At 40.4% G+C, this 15,071-nt stretch overlaps 1 protein-coding gene across 1 annotated transcript in view; it reads left to right on the forward strand.

Annotated features, from left to right (window-relative positions):
- Window positions 1-15,071, forward strand: part of SUSD5 (sushi domain containing 5) — a 79,038-nt gene that overhangs the window by 18,270 nt on the left and 45,697 nt on the right. The window contains exon 3 of the mRNA XM_084618673.1: window positions 8,551-8,669. Within this exon, the coding sequence (XP_084474799.1) occupies window positions 8,551-8,669 (119 nt within the window). The remainder of the gene's footprint in view (window positions 1-8,550; window positions 8,670-15,071) is intronic.

A 15,071-nucleotide genomic window follows, 5' to 3' on the forward strand; every position in this document is an offset into this window, starting at 1 on the left:
CTATCTTTAAAAATAAGTTATGTCTAATTTGAGGCCACAAACACTAAAATGTCTTAATCATAATTGTATGATTATTGAATGGCATCAAAACTTACTAGCATTGCTCTTGGGACATTATTTCCACCGGGTTGATCATTTGATACTTTTATGATATACACTACAACACAACCACAATAAAGTTAACATTTAACAAGTAAAAGAGGAGTAGAAAATACATATGTGCAATTTAGCTGAGTTAATACAGCAGAAGCAGCCTTAACTTTTCAATTTCTTGACTTGGGCGTGCTTGATTTCTCAAGCTTAACAATGAAGTATTTTTATATTTAGTTATCTTGTTTCCTTAAAGGAAAAATGAAAAAAGAAATCTGGAGCTATTTGGCATGGGGAGATTACAAGCTGCACTTGATTCACTTCAACATTCCTTGAATAGGGCAAGAACTATAGTTAGCACCACTGCCACTAAAAAGTCTTCATCTCATATGCATGTCTCAGCTAAACTCTCAGTTTAAGGGCACCACTAGAGCTGAAGGGCTGATTGGCAGAAGCAACATTTTAAAAGCTCCATGACAAACCTTAAATAAAAATTCTAATGCCTACGTGTGAAACCGGCATCTCTAAATGCTCGTAACTGTAAAACCACAGAACCATATTTTGTCTTCAAATTTGGCTTGATTTTTTTACTTTAATTGAGATGTACAAGACAACCACAGAGTGAACCTTCTACTTGAAACTATTTTGTTATTTATATAAGTGAGTTAATTATAACATATAGGAAAAATATATTTTTCACATTCGGGTAACTAAGGAACAATTAAAACAACTTTCCTTTGCAACCCAAAAAAGAATTTGTTTGAGAGAGTCATGAGCAACGGAAGAAAGTGGAATGTACATATGGAATCTGGATTTAATCCAATATGTTATTAGTGCCCTCCAGTGATGAGCTGCCAAAATCTGAAGAACCGGTTCCTTCAGTCACTCTGGGTCTTCGGCGGCACTTCAGCAGCATGTTCTTTGCTTTCTCTGGGTCTTTGGCAGCACTGAAGCACCCACTGCCAAAGTGCCGCCGAAGACCCGGAGCGTGGCCGGGTGAGTAAAAATTAAAAAGGGATTCTCAGCCAGGGAAGCCTCCCCAGCCAGGAGCTCAGGCGGGCTGGACAGGACGGTTCTGTGGGCCAGATGTAACCTGCGGGCTGGAGTTTGCCCACCCTTTAACAACCGGTTCTAAACCGGCTTCAAAATTTAACAACCGGTTCGCGCAAACTGGTGCGAACCGGCTCCAGCTCACCACTGGCGCCCTCTATATAATAATTGTATGGATGTTTTTTTCCCCTAATGATGATTGGAGGAACAGTTTTTCTGTATTCATGGTATAGTAAGAGGTTTTCAGAAATAGCTGACATCCAGGTCAGATGTTTACCAAAACACATAATTATTACAGCTGATCAGTATTCTCACTCATTCTGTTCCTTTTATGTATATCTAAGTGTTACACAGACCTCTGCAGAGAGAAGAAAAATTGTACCTACTTGTGAAATAAATGGGTACAATCACACAACAGACTGAACTAAGAAACAGACTAAAGGACATGCTAAAAAGATGTAGAATTCCACATACATCTGGGCTCAAATCAGAACTGAAATAATCCACTCAAATTCAAATCCCACAGGGTATGTCTACACTGCAATAAAACACCTGTGGCTGGCCTCAGTGAGCTGACTCGGGCTCATGGGGCTCAGGCTGAGGGGCTATAATATTGCAGTGTAGACTTTCAGGCTTGGGTTGGATGCTGGCCTCTGGGACCCACCCCCCCTCACGAGGTCTCAGAACCTGGGCTCCAGTATGAACCCAGATGTCTACGCTGCAATTTTATAGCCCCCCAGCCCGAGCCCTGCAAGCTGGAGTCAGCTGACCCGGGCCAGCTATGGGTTTTATTGCAGTGTAGACATATGCAGAGTGACCCCCCTCTTCCATTCTATTCCGTATTCAGAGTGTGGCATGCATTCGATGAAGTGAGCTGTAGCTCACAAAAGCTTATGCTGAAATAAGTTAGTCTCTCAGGTGCCACAAGTACTCCTTTTCTTTTTGTGGATACAGACTAACACAGCTGCTACGCTGAAACCTCTTAACCATTGTGACTCTTAAGCAGCAATAGTTCTAGGACTGGGAACGGTAAATAAAAAACATACTGTGTTTCAAGTTTTACCATCTCCTATGAAAGTGCTGGAGCTATTCCAAAAAAGTGGCAAACAATTAATGGGAAAAGTATATGATTTTCACACTTTCTGGCTCTGATTTCAGCAAAGCTTTGCTGTTTTTGCACAAACCCTTTAAAATAAATTCATATATTTTAGTCCCAAAGGGAAAAGTTTAACAAAGGTACAAGCATCTGAAAATGACCCTTTAGAATTGAGATACATGTACAGCTTTTGTTATCAGCTCTGCTACATGCTTCACCAATAACTGTTTCTATAGCAGTTGGCACTTTACAGACATGTAGAAAGACATATACCCATCTGTGACAGGCGTCGGTCGGTCCTCCGAGCCCCTAGGGGCGATGGAGAGCAATGGTCTCCGTGGCAGGCCTCGGCCCCACCTCCCGGGCATTGGGGAATTAGCGGGAAGGTGTGCCGGCCGGAGTCAGTAGCACGCCCCTCCGGCAGGGGCGTGCCGGCAAGAGTCAGTAGCGCGCCCCTCCGACAGGGGAATGCTGGGGTAGGGGAACGCAGGCCCACCCAACTCCACTGTGTTCCAGCCCAGGGCCCTGACAGTGGCGGGAGGCAAAGGTCCCGCCACTGGGTCAGCGGGGCAATCCGCACCCGCTGACCAAACACACCCACCCCACGGTGTAGTTGGGTCACTGGGCTACTTCCTACCCGGTCTCTCTCAGGCGGGTCGCTCCGGTCCCTCCATCTCCTCCGGGTATTCCGCTGCGGGCAGCTCCGGATCATCCATCTCCTCCGGGTAATCCGCTGCGGGCAGCTCCGGTTACTCCGGGTATTCCGTTGCGGGCCACCCCCACTCCCCCTCGGTATCAGACTCACGCTGGCCCGGGCTGCAGTCAGGCCCCTCCAGGTCCTCTGGGTATTCAGCGGCCGGCAGCCCTGGTTGCCACAGGCCTTCCCCCCGGTCAGGCTCCTCCTTGCCCAGGGCTTCGCCTGGGTCAGCAGCAGGATCGCGAGGGAGGAGCCAGCAGCCTGTGTCTGTCTCCCTCTCTGGTGCTCTCCTCATTGGGCAGAGGGCCCCGCCCTTTGTACTTCCTGTCCCACTCTTCCCCTTCCGGGGATTGGCGGAAGCTTAGCCTGGCCCCGCCTGCTCAGACTCAGAGGGTGGCTCTTTACCCTCTGGTTCGGAGGGGAGCCACCCTGGCTCCCTACACCATCCCAAAGAATTTACAGAAAAGGCCCTGATTTTGCTACTCTCACACAAGTAGGCCTATTGACTTCAAACAGTCAAGTAAGGCTTTATAGGCCAGCTGGATCCTTAAACCCAGTGGTATAAGGTGCTGAGCCCTCTCATTTGAAGGGCTCAGTGGGGGTTGAGTGCAGTCAACACCTCACAGGAAATGCTCAGCACCTTGCAGGATTGGGCTCTAGGCAGGAAGCATACAGACAGAGAATGTGGAGTTGGAAGAATCAAATAGGCTTTTGTTATTTCCCTATTTACATGAGACAGGATTTCTTCATTCCCAGAGAAATTGTATCTGGATGTTTTCAATTTTAATCAAAACAAATTCATAATTCTAATTTTATAATATACAGTACCAAGTTAAACTCTTAAGTGCAGTGTCACTTAAAATCTTGTTTGAAGCAGGAATGAATTAATCTACAGGAAGAGCATTTCATTTTTTAAATGTAATGAAGGAACATGGTTTAGCTATAAATCCAACCGTTTGGATCTTTTTGTAAGGGATTCAAAAGGTCAAACACACTGGAGTCTTACTTTGTGTATAATGGTAAAAATTACTTACTTCATAGCCTTTTTATTAAGTCTTATTTCTATCAACAGTAACTAATAAATGCTATTCTAAGAATTAACAAGTCAATGTACTATATTAGATTTCCATCACCTATATCCTTGCAATAGCAAACCACACAGGAACTTTATATGGCATCTGAAAAAAATTAAAAAGCACTTTGTTTTTTAAACACACAATCCTACATATGATTCACAGCATCCTATTTTGGACATGATAGCAAAATTCCAAGAATCCGTCAGCCAAAGAGAAATTTTTAGTCTATCCCAGAAATAGCACACTGACTAGTAGTGCTTTGGGCTGCAGTAGTGGATAATAGCTAGAACAGAGGATTAAAAGTCAGAAAATGCAGGCTCAAATTTTCAGAACTGGATGCCTAAGATCAGGCATTGAGTCCTTACTTAGGCACACACAGAGTACGCCTACACTGGAGATGTAAGGTGTAATTTCCAGCTGGAGCAGACATATCCGTGCTAACCAGAGTGGTGCAAGTGGCACTAATCACGTGAATATATATCTAGGGTCTTGGATGAGACTGTATTCCGGGCAGTGCCCATCCTGCCACTTGCACCACCACACCTACCTTCTGTTTTTAGTGCTCTAGCTTGATCAGAGCAAGCGCAGGTATGTCTCCTTGAGCTGGAAATTACACCTTCCAGCTCCAGTGCTGTCAGAGCCAAAGGGACATGGATTGATTTTCAGAGATCAGGAGTGACCAAAATTCCCACTACATTTACTGTGGGGCAAATTTTCACTCTCTAATTCTGATTGCCTCAGATTTTGGGCACTAAACTTTAGACACATAGATCCAGACTTTTAAAGATATTTAGACGTTTCGCTGCTCAGCATTGCAAAGCCTAAGTGATTTAGGCAGTTAAATCTAATTTTCGTCCCATTGACTTTCAGTGAGACTCTGTTTGCATATAAAATGATGCAAACAAATTGTTACAGTTGAAAGGAGCAAACAGCTAGGCACAGACGTTGCAAGACTAATTTATTACCATGAGTAATTCCATTTATTTCAATAGTAAAGTTAAGCATGGGCATAAGTCTTGGCAGGACCATGTCCTTATACAGTAGGAGGGAAAATCTAAAGATTTCCTTCCTACTCACACATGCATGTGTGAATGCACATGCACACGCACACATATGAATGCTTTTTATGTAAAATGAGCCCATTAAGTGCAGTATTGTTTCTCCAGGAGGAAAAAATGCATCAGAAGGGTGGGATGTGGGGTGTGTGTGAGGGGGACTTTCTGATGAGGTTTTCCAAGTTTTCATTTTTTTGAACTTCTGTATGATGAAATATTTACATGAACATAACTTGTATTTTGTTTATGGTGCCAGAAATTAGATTCTGATATCAACTCGTAAATGACATTTTTAACTATTCTAGAAAGTTAAAAGGAAGTAATGAGACCATCAATTTTTGTGATGTAGTATATTTGAATAGTTCATTAATATTGTTTTAAGTTTGTAAGCATTCAAAACAATTTTTAAGAATAACAATATTTTGAACACGTAAAAACATATACACATATAAGTATGATAGGAAGACTTATCAGTCTCCCCTCAGGCTTCCTTTCTCAAGAATAAATATAGCCAGTTTTCTTTTTAACCTATCCTCATAGGTCAGGTTTTCTAAACCTTTTAGCATTTTTATTGCTCTCCTCTGGTCTTTCTCTAATTTATCCACATCCTTCTTAAAGTGTTGTGCCTAAAACTGGACACAATACCGCAGCTGAGGTCTCACTAGTGCCAAGTAGAGTGGTACAATTGCATAGCCCCTGCATCTTTGGGATGGAGCATACTCAGTGAAGATGGAGTCTTTGGAGAACTTAGCTGCCAAAGTCTAACAAGTCTCTGCTAAGCATATGGGAAAAGATTTTTCAGAGGCTTTCAACTTGGCCAAATTCAAGCAGATTTTCAAAAGAACGGCAAAAAACAGAAAACAAAACCGACCCCTGCCATCTAGTGTATCCTTGCCAAAATGTCATGTCCCTTCTCTAAAGCATGAAGGTGCTACAGTTTCTCAATGATTTTTTTTAGCTTGGGCAAAACAGTGTATTTTTCCCTAATCTAATCCTTGGAAATGTCTGAACCAATTTTTGCTGAAATTTTCCAAAAAAATTCAGCCTAAGGTAGACACCAGCATGGGAAGTTTCAGCCTGAACAGGTAAAGTTAATCAAAATTATAAGCAACTCAAAATAGGATCTTATAATGGTAAGTGTTGGGTAGCCATAAGTATAGGCAGTGCTAACAGCTTCATCTATAATATACTACTGATTGCTCCTCTTAGTTCTGTAGAGACACCATATCTAAGAGGGAGAGAGATGGATTCTATGCCCTTTTTTGTTCAACATCAACATAATTGTATACTTAGTTCGAATTTGTCACTTTTGTTAAAACTCATTTAAGGCAATAGGATGGAATAGGTGTTACTGAGGGCCTAACTGGAAGATGGTGGGATTGCATAAGTGCCAATGAGGACATAATTTGTTCTACAGAACCTTAATTGTTGGTGAGGAAGATGTATAAGGAAAAAAAGAGATTAGCTTGACTACAGGGTCTCGAGCTGAGTTTTCAAGGCTTGCAGGGAGGGAAAAACAAAACACATATTCTGCTTGTAAATGGAGCATATTTGATCTGAAATCACAGACACTAAAAATGTGGGTGTCAGTTTTCAAGAGTCACTTTTCACAGTAGAAGTGCACTTTGTACCATTTTTGTGCCTATCCACTCACCCAGTAATGGCCCCTAAGCACGTCTTGTATCAGTCTTAGAAAGGTTTATATTGTTTCCCAGATTCACAGCTGCAGTACAATAACAACTACTTGTCTTTACTTTTAAGACCCTCCTTTGACTATTCACCCTATTTATCATTTTTCATATTCTATCAGATGTATATTCCCATCTCCACTGTCTGATGCCAGACTTTATTGCCTAATTGTCTAATTTTCCACTAAGCACCTTCATGCTCTTCTGTCCCCCATTACACTTAGAAAGAGCACCCTGTAAAAATCTGCAAAACCACCACGTTGCTTCCTTCAAATTGCTTCCTAAAACTCACCTCCGCTTCAACACCTACAAAAAACTCAACAATGGTTAGCTGGTGTGCTCTGACTGCTGCTTATCACGTTGATCATAATTGTCTCATTGTTACCTTTTATTCCTCTATTTGTTTGCTTTCTCCCCCTACTGTAGGATAATCCAATAGTTAAAGCATTGCTCTAGGACTCAGGAGATGTGGATTTAATTTTCTACTCTGCCACAGACTTCTTGTGTGACCTTGGGCAAGTCACTTAGCCTCTCTGTGCTTCAGTTCCTCTTCTATAAAATGGGGATAATGGCACTGCCCTACCTCACAAGGGAGTTGTGAGGTGGTCAGATACTACAGTGAGGAAGGCCAGATCTACTTAAGATAGATTTTGACCATCAGCTTTTCGGGGCAGAGATCACATTTTTGTTATGGAGCTGATGCCTTTAGACATTAGAGATTAATTAATCCTCACAACACTTCTGGGATATAGGTAGGTGAGTAAATATTATTGCCATTCTATAGGTGTAGTAACTAAGGTACATATATGCTGCAGCTGGAGGTGTAATCTCCAGTTTGGGTATACAAAAACACACTAGCTATAATCCAGGTAGTGCATTAAAAACAGCAGCTTAGCCAAGGCTGCACAGCTGGTGGCATGGGGCAACCTTGTGAGTATACACAAAGGATCTTGGAGGAGATTATACTTGGGCAACTAGCCCATGCTGCTGCTTGCGCCACTGTGACTACATTGCTATTGATAGCATGCTGGCTTGATCAAGGCTAGTGTATATACATCCACTTGAGCTGAAAACTGCACAGTGTAGATATACCCTGAGACAGAAAATTGAAGTGACTTGCCTACAATGTTGCAAATCAGTGGCAAACAGGGATTAACTGAACAAACATGATAAAATCCTAAAGGTATTATTTTAATAAATTATTTTGAATTATTGGTGATAATAGGAAATCCTGGAATCTTTACCTAATTTGTACTCAGACAAAACTCCTATTAAAGCCTATTAAACTCCCACTTTAATAGGAGTTTACTTGAGTAAAGAACTAAAAAAGACAGAAGGCCAAATTCTGCTCTGATTTAAACTGTTTTCAATCTGGAGCACACTGTGGAAGCCAACATTGTTGCTGTGGATTTACACTGTTGTAAGTGAAGCAAAATATGGTCCTTAGGCAGGACTTGGGATTTGTCCCAATGTTTAGACATACTGTGCACAAACTGAAATGTGCTATCACTCTTTCAAATGCCAGTCCTAAACTTTTAGTGCTTCCTGTGGCCTTGAATTAATATATGACCCGGCATTTTAAAAAATTACTTGTCTCTCTTATCTATTCTTTCCCAGAATGGTCTTTTCCACATTAGTACCCCAGTGCAAGCCCCTCAGAAGTTCAGTGCTGACAATATAAAGACGGATGCAATGCTATTCCCTGACTGAAGTGATATAAGGCCAACCAATTTCACCTATATGTGCAGTACACTTCCTGCAGAACTTCTGATTTTTTTCTCCTTCTTCTCTATTTTAGGACAATGGTGTGCAGTAAGACAGGCAGCAACCAGCAGAGTGTGAAAGCTATCGATGTTAACATTGAAAATGATCCCTCTCCAGGTGGCAGATACAATGCACTTTGTGTGAAAGATCAAGGTCAGCACTAATATGTCATTGAAACAATGTACTGTCACCAGTAAAAAGGACTTTTTTCTTAAATTTTCCTATTAGTGGGAGCAATGATGGGAAATTTTACAAAATAAATCCTTACAGTGTGTCTCCATTAAGTGAGGAATCTGTTGCAAGGACATGAGTTGCATGACATGATGGTCAAACTTATTCTTGCAGGAATTTAGCAGGTTCACACAGCAACAAAGCTTCTGACAGAACCATTTTGGTGTTCACATAACACATCTTACAACCTGAGCTGGGCTAGTTCTTTCTGTCCAAAACTTTTTTCTGCCAAAAAAATTCAGATTCAGCAACACAAACACTTTGCAAAGTAGTTTGCTAAATTGTTCATGTCAAAAAACAAACAAAATCTCAAGAATCTGAACATTTATTTACATTTGCAAAATTAAATGTTTTGATTTTTTGGTTCCTTTAGAAATTGCCTTCCAACTTATTTTTAAAACACTCAAAATTGAAATTACACTTTTCTTTTCAGTATGAACAAAATACCTCCCCCACTTTTTTCTTCTTACTTTTTGATTTACTGAAAATTTCAAAACATTTTTTCTGTTTGACCCAAAATGATTTCCCCCCCCCATTTTTTTGGAATTACCCATGAACAAGGGCTGGCTCCAGGCACCAGCATTCCAAGCAGGTGCTTGGGGCGGTAGTGCAGCAATTCGGCGGCAGCTTCTCCTCTTTGCCGGCTGTGGTGGCAAATCGGTGGCAACTTCTTCCTTTTGCCATCCGCGGCAGCAGTTTTTTTCAGTGCTTGGGGCGGCAAAAACTGTAGAGCCGGCCCTGCCATGAACCAAAACAAATAATTATTCACACAGCTCTACTTACAAGCATGGTTGTACCAATACGTTCTGGGATTCCTGAAGCACTAGTAGTGCTCAGCTGTGTTGTTGGCAGCAGAGGTTTTTGGATAATTTCCCAACACAAAACATTGCATTGTTGGTTGGAGTTAGTCTAGGAAGAAATCATCCAATACTACACAGCTAAAGACCTCATCTCAGGTATAGCAACAAACCAGTACAACTAATATTTATGAAACACTTATGATGGCTATTATGTGTTGGCATGAGGTGCTGCACGCATGTTATGATTACAAGGTATGCCAGTCAGTTGGTATAGACCAGGCCTGCTTTGGGGACTCTGGATGTCATGGTTCATGCTGAATGTGAAACTAAAGTACTGTGCTAGAGGTTAACCTCAGTTGTAGATACTCAGATCCCAGGGCCCACCAGTAAAGATGTATTATGAGAAAAATATTTTTATTGATAGTAAACTTATCATACTTTCAAAAACCAGTTTCCAGAATGGAAATTCAGTCTAATTCAGCAGTACACGGAACTGGATAAACTCAGGAATTCAAATTCTGTGCAGTTGGGAGTCACACTGGCCCTTACAGCTACTGGAAGACTTTGGAAGCTAGGGAGTCAATATTCTGAACTCAGCATGTGGAATTAAATCTAAAATCTGTGTTCCTCATTCAGACAAAAAACTGAGGGACAAATTGTGCTCTCAGATACACCCTGTACATCCAAACTAACTCCATGGATATTAGTGGATTTTCTCTATACATATGCTTGTGTAACAGAATAATTTGGACCAGAGAATTCTTATGTAAAATATAGACTGTACAGTTGAGATGACGGAATAGTGGGGATGACCTGTTAAGCCCACAATGAGGTTTTGTGTGCCACTTCAAAGAAGGACAGAGCTAGGCAGATGGCATTGACTGACACAGTACTTGAAAAACAGTAAACTCACACAGCACTTAGGGTGTTTTAACAAATCTTTAGTAGGGCTATTGATTAATCGCAGTTAACTCACACAATTAACTCAAAAAAATTAATTGCGATTAATCGCACTGTTAAACAATAGAATACCAATTGAAATGTATTAAATATTTTGGATGTTTTTCTACATTTTCAAATATATTGATTTCTATTACAACACAGAATGCAAAGTGTACGGTGCTCACTTTATATTATTTTTATTACAAATATTTGCACTGTAAAAATGATAAACAAAAGAAATAGTATTTTTCAATTCACCTCATACAAATACCGTAGTGCAATCTCTATCGTGAAAGCGCAATTTACAAATGTAGATTTTTTTTGTTACATAACTGCACTCAAAACCAAAATAATGTAAAACTTTAGCGGCCACAAGTCCACTCAGTCCTACTTCTTGTTCAGCCAATCGCTAAGACAAACAAGTTTGTTTACATTTATGGGAGATAATGCTGCCTGCTTCTTATTTACAATGTCACCTGAAAGTGAGAACAGGCATTCGCATGGGACTTTTGTAGCTGGCGTTGCAAAGTATTTATGTGCCAGATATGCTAAACATTCATATGCCCCTTCCTGCATCAGCCACCATTCCAGAGGACATGCTTCCATGCTGATGATGCTCATTAAAAAAATAATGCGTTCATTAAATGTGTGACTGAACTCCTTGTGGGAGAATTGTATGTCTCCTGTTCTGTCTTACCCACATTTCATGTTATAGCAGTCTTGGATGATGACGCAGCACATGTTCGTTTTAAGAACGCTTTCACAGCAGATTTGACAAAATGCAAAGAAGGTACCAATGTGAGATTTCTAAAAATAGCTACAGCATTTGACCCAAGGTTGGACTTCAGTACAAAATCTGAGAGGGATGAGTGTGGAGCATGGTTTCAGAAGTCTTAAAAGAGCAACACTCCGATGCGGAAACTACAGAACCCGGACCACCAAAAAAGAAAATCAGCTTCCTGCTGGTGGCATCTGACTCAGATGATGAAAATGAACAGGCATCAGTCCGCTCCGCTTTGGATCGTTATTGACCAGAACCCATCATCAGCATGGACACGTCCTCTGAAATGGTGGTTGAAGCATGAAGGGACATATGAATCTTTCACGCATCTGGCACGTAAATATCTTGCTATGCCGGCTACAACAGTGCCATGTAAACTCCTGTTCTCACTTCCAAGTTACATTGTAAACAAGAACCAGGCAGCATTATCTCCTGCAAATTGTAACCAACTTTTTGTACATAATTCTACACTTGTAAGTTCAACTTTCATGCTAAAGAGATTGTACTACAGTACTCGTATTAGGTGAATTGAAATATACTATTTCTTTTGGTTTTTACAGTGCAAATATTTGTAATAAAAATAAATATAAAGTGAGCACTTTACTCTTTGTATTCTGTGTTGTAATTGAAATCAATATATTTGAAAATGTAGAAAACATCTAAAAATATTTAAATAAATGGTATTCTATTATTTTTTTAATTGCTTGACAGCCCTAATCTTTAATCAAGCCTGTGAATATAATGACATGACAATATCATGCTGAAGTGACAAAAGGTGTGCAGCATATCTGATCTATTGTTAGACAATAATATATTGCAACATTTGACTTGAAAAGGGTCCAGTTTTCTATCTATTCAATAACTTCTGCAAAGATCATTGTGTACTTCATCACTTTGACCATGTCAATCCTGTCTTTGAATCCTTCCACTGGCTCCCCCTTCTCAATGGCACCAAACACAAACTACATGTCTTCACTTTCAAGGCTCTTCACAGCCTATCCCCAACCTTTCCTATGATTTGTCATGGATTATCACAATGTCAACTTTCACCTGCCGCTCATTGATGCCATTTTCCTCACCCAATTGTTGCATTTTGAAACAAGCACCTTTCTCCCATGCTGCCTGTCACACAGAGAAGCTCTCATAAATATCCACCCAACCATCTCATCTTCCTTCTTCAAATCCCTCCTTAAAACTCTCCCTTGCTGTGTGGCCTATAAAAACTGGGCAATGGTTAAGTAGTTGGGGTACTGATACCACTGCCTGTCATGCTGGCCAATACTGTCTTATTGTTTCATTGTGCTCTGCCTGCCTGTCTCCACCTGTTGTCCCTTGTCTATAGTAAGGTCTGTGGGGCAGGGAGGGACTCTGTTTTGTGTTTGTAGAGTGCCTAGCCTAATGGGGTCCTGGCCTGTGACTGGGGCTCCTAGGCCCTACTGCAATACAAATACATCATAAAAACGATTTTTCAAAACATGGAAGAAATTGTTTTAGGACACTGTGGAATTGCACAATGAAAACTGAGGGAAATGAAATATTTATACAGAAGAGACCATTTCTGAGCAGCTCATTTGTGCGGGGCAGGGAGGCTCCTGATGAGAGAAAGGAGGACTATAACAACACACTCATCTAACAGTGTTTAATTCAACAATATTTCCAGATGACCACAAGGTGCCCTCATGCTTGAATATTCAACAGATATTGGATAAACAGTTTATGTTTTAACAAGCACTCTTAAGTAAAGGTTGGCTGGCCTGAGACCTAAGCCTCTTCATAACAAATTGTTCCACTTGGCTGGTTGCCTGTGAAGTTCTTTTCAAAAAGTTGAAGCCTTTTCACACACAATACCCTTTGTGAAGTATATTAATTAGCATAAAACAGGGCTGCTCACTATATTTCTGCATAACAGCTGTATGGAGCCAATCACTGTTTCAGTCTGTTGCTAATTGTCTGAAATGTAATATCAACATTCTAATGCTTATATGATTTTTACCTCTTTTTGAAAAAATGATTTTAATATATGTTTGCTATGGGAGAGTTACAAAAAAATACTAAAAGACAAATCCTGATCCTATTAAAATAGGGCAAAAGCCCACTGGCTTCAATGGCTTTAATAATTTAGCTCTAACCTGTGGAGCCCTCTTTTTAATCTCCTATCCTGAATATACTAGATGCACAGAGTTGCCCAGAGCTGGGTTTAGTGTTCGTATAGTTTTTTGTGGATTGATGCCCATCAATCCTCATCCCTGTGCTATTTCATGTTTTATCTAACCCTAGGCCCAAACGTATATACTCCGATTCTTTTCTCACTTATGCTGGTGTAACTCAGAAGTAACTCCACTGAATTCACTGGAGTTAGAATGGTGTATAACTGGTGTAAAATGAGAGAAGAATGATGCCTGTAGGATATGGGACCTGAGTACTCACTGACATCAATGAAAGTTGAGCACCTTCTGTCCTCCCAGGAGGCGCTCAGCACTTTGTAGGACTGGACACCTACAATGTAAGATGGGACTGTATCTTTTATTTGCATATAAAGCATTATGCACATCTGTGACACTGTATAAATAATAATGATAGTAGTATTAAGTAACTGAATTATTGCTAAAAGAATATCCTAGATTTCAGAAGCAGCAGTTTCACCCCAGGAGAGTAAAAACACTATATTTATTATATTATTAATTATTATTATTATTATTATTAAGCTCCTACAAATATGCTAGGTACCTCACAGTAACAACTACAGACATGGCCCAAGACCAACCTGTTTTGCAGTTTTGTCAAAAAGACTAACTACAGGTCTAAATGTTTCAATTATTTTACTTTTCACTGAAACCTATTAACTAAGGTTTTGTCTACCCTAACACTTTTGTCGGTCAGAGATGTGAAAAAAACCACATCACTGACTGACAAAAGTTTCACCAACAAAAGCACTGGTGTGGATAGCACTATGCCAGTGGGAGACGCTTTCCTGCAGACATAGCTACCCCCACTCACTGGAGGTGGTTTAATTATGCTGGTGGGAGAGCTCTCTCTCACTGGCATAGAGCAGCTACATGGGAGACCTTACATCGGTGCAGCTGCATCAGTACAACTGTGCCGCTCTAAGGTCTGTAGTATAGACATAGCCTCACTTGTTAGAGAAATATCATCATCACCTTTAATCAACAGGATTTTAATAGTGTTGAGGCAATATAATCATTAATGTTAAATGAATAAATCTGGCAGACTTTTAAGCAGAGTTCAACCTTTATGGATTAAAATAAAATCTTTAAAAATAAGGCATTTTCCAACCCTTAATGCTATATAAAACGCATTTGAGAGAGTCACAACAGATTCCAGTGTAAACCATTCCAAAATTTTCTTCTAAGACCCTGATCCTGCATTCACTTATACATGTGCTTAACTTTAAGCACGTGACTAAGTTCAGTAGGACTGCTCACATGCATGAAGTTTGGCCCATGTATAAGTATGTATTTGCAGGATTGAGGCCTACGGACCATAATGCTCCATTCCTTGCACACTCAACGCTCATTAATGAACTCAGTAACAGTGTTCTCTAAAATTGAAGAGGAGTTTTGAGTGTAGAAGGAATGCAGAATCAATTACTAAAATTTTCTGAATCAGCACCTTTCCCTCTGCACTTCTAGAATTCAGATCTATTAAATTGCACAAAGTCAGGTGGCAGTCTTTGACACTGAAGGTTATGTTTTACCAGTGAGAGATGTAGCTGAAATATTTTAAGAATGCTGTTTTCACAGCAAAGTGAGGTATATCTCATCATTGTGGCATTTGCTGTCA

The sequence above is a fragment of the Lepidochelys olivacea genome, assembly GCF_965140295.1.
Source record: "Lepidochelys olivacea isolate rLepOli2 genome assembly, chromosome: 2".
In the NCBI taxonomy this organism is placed as follows: domain Eukaryota; kingdom Metazoa; phylum Chordata; order Testudines; family Cheloniidae; genus Lepidochelys; species Lepidochelys olivacea.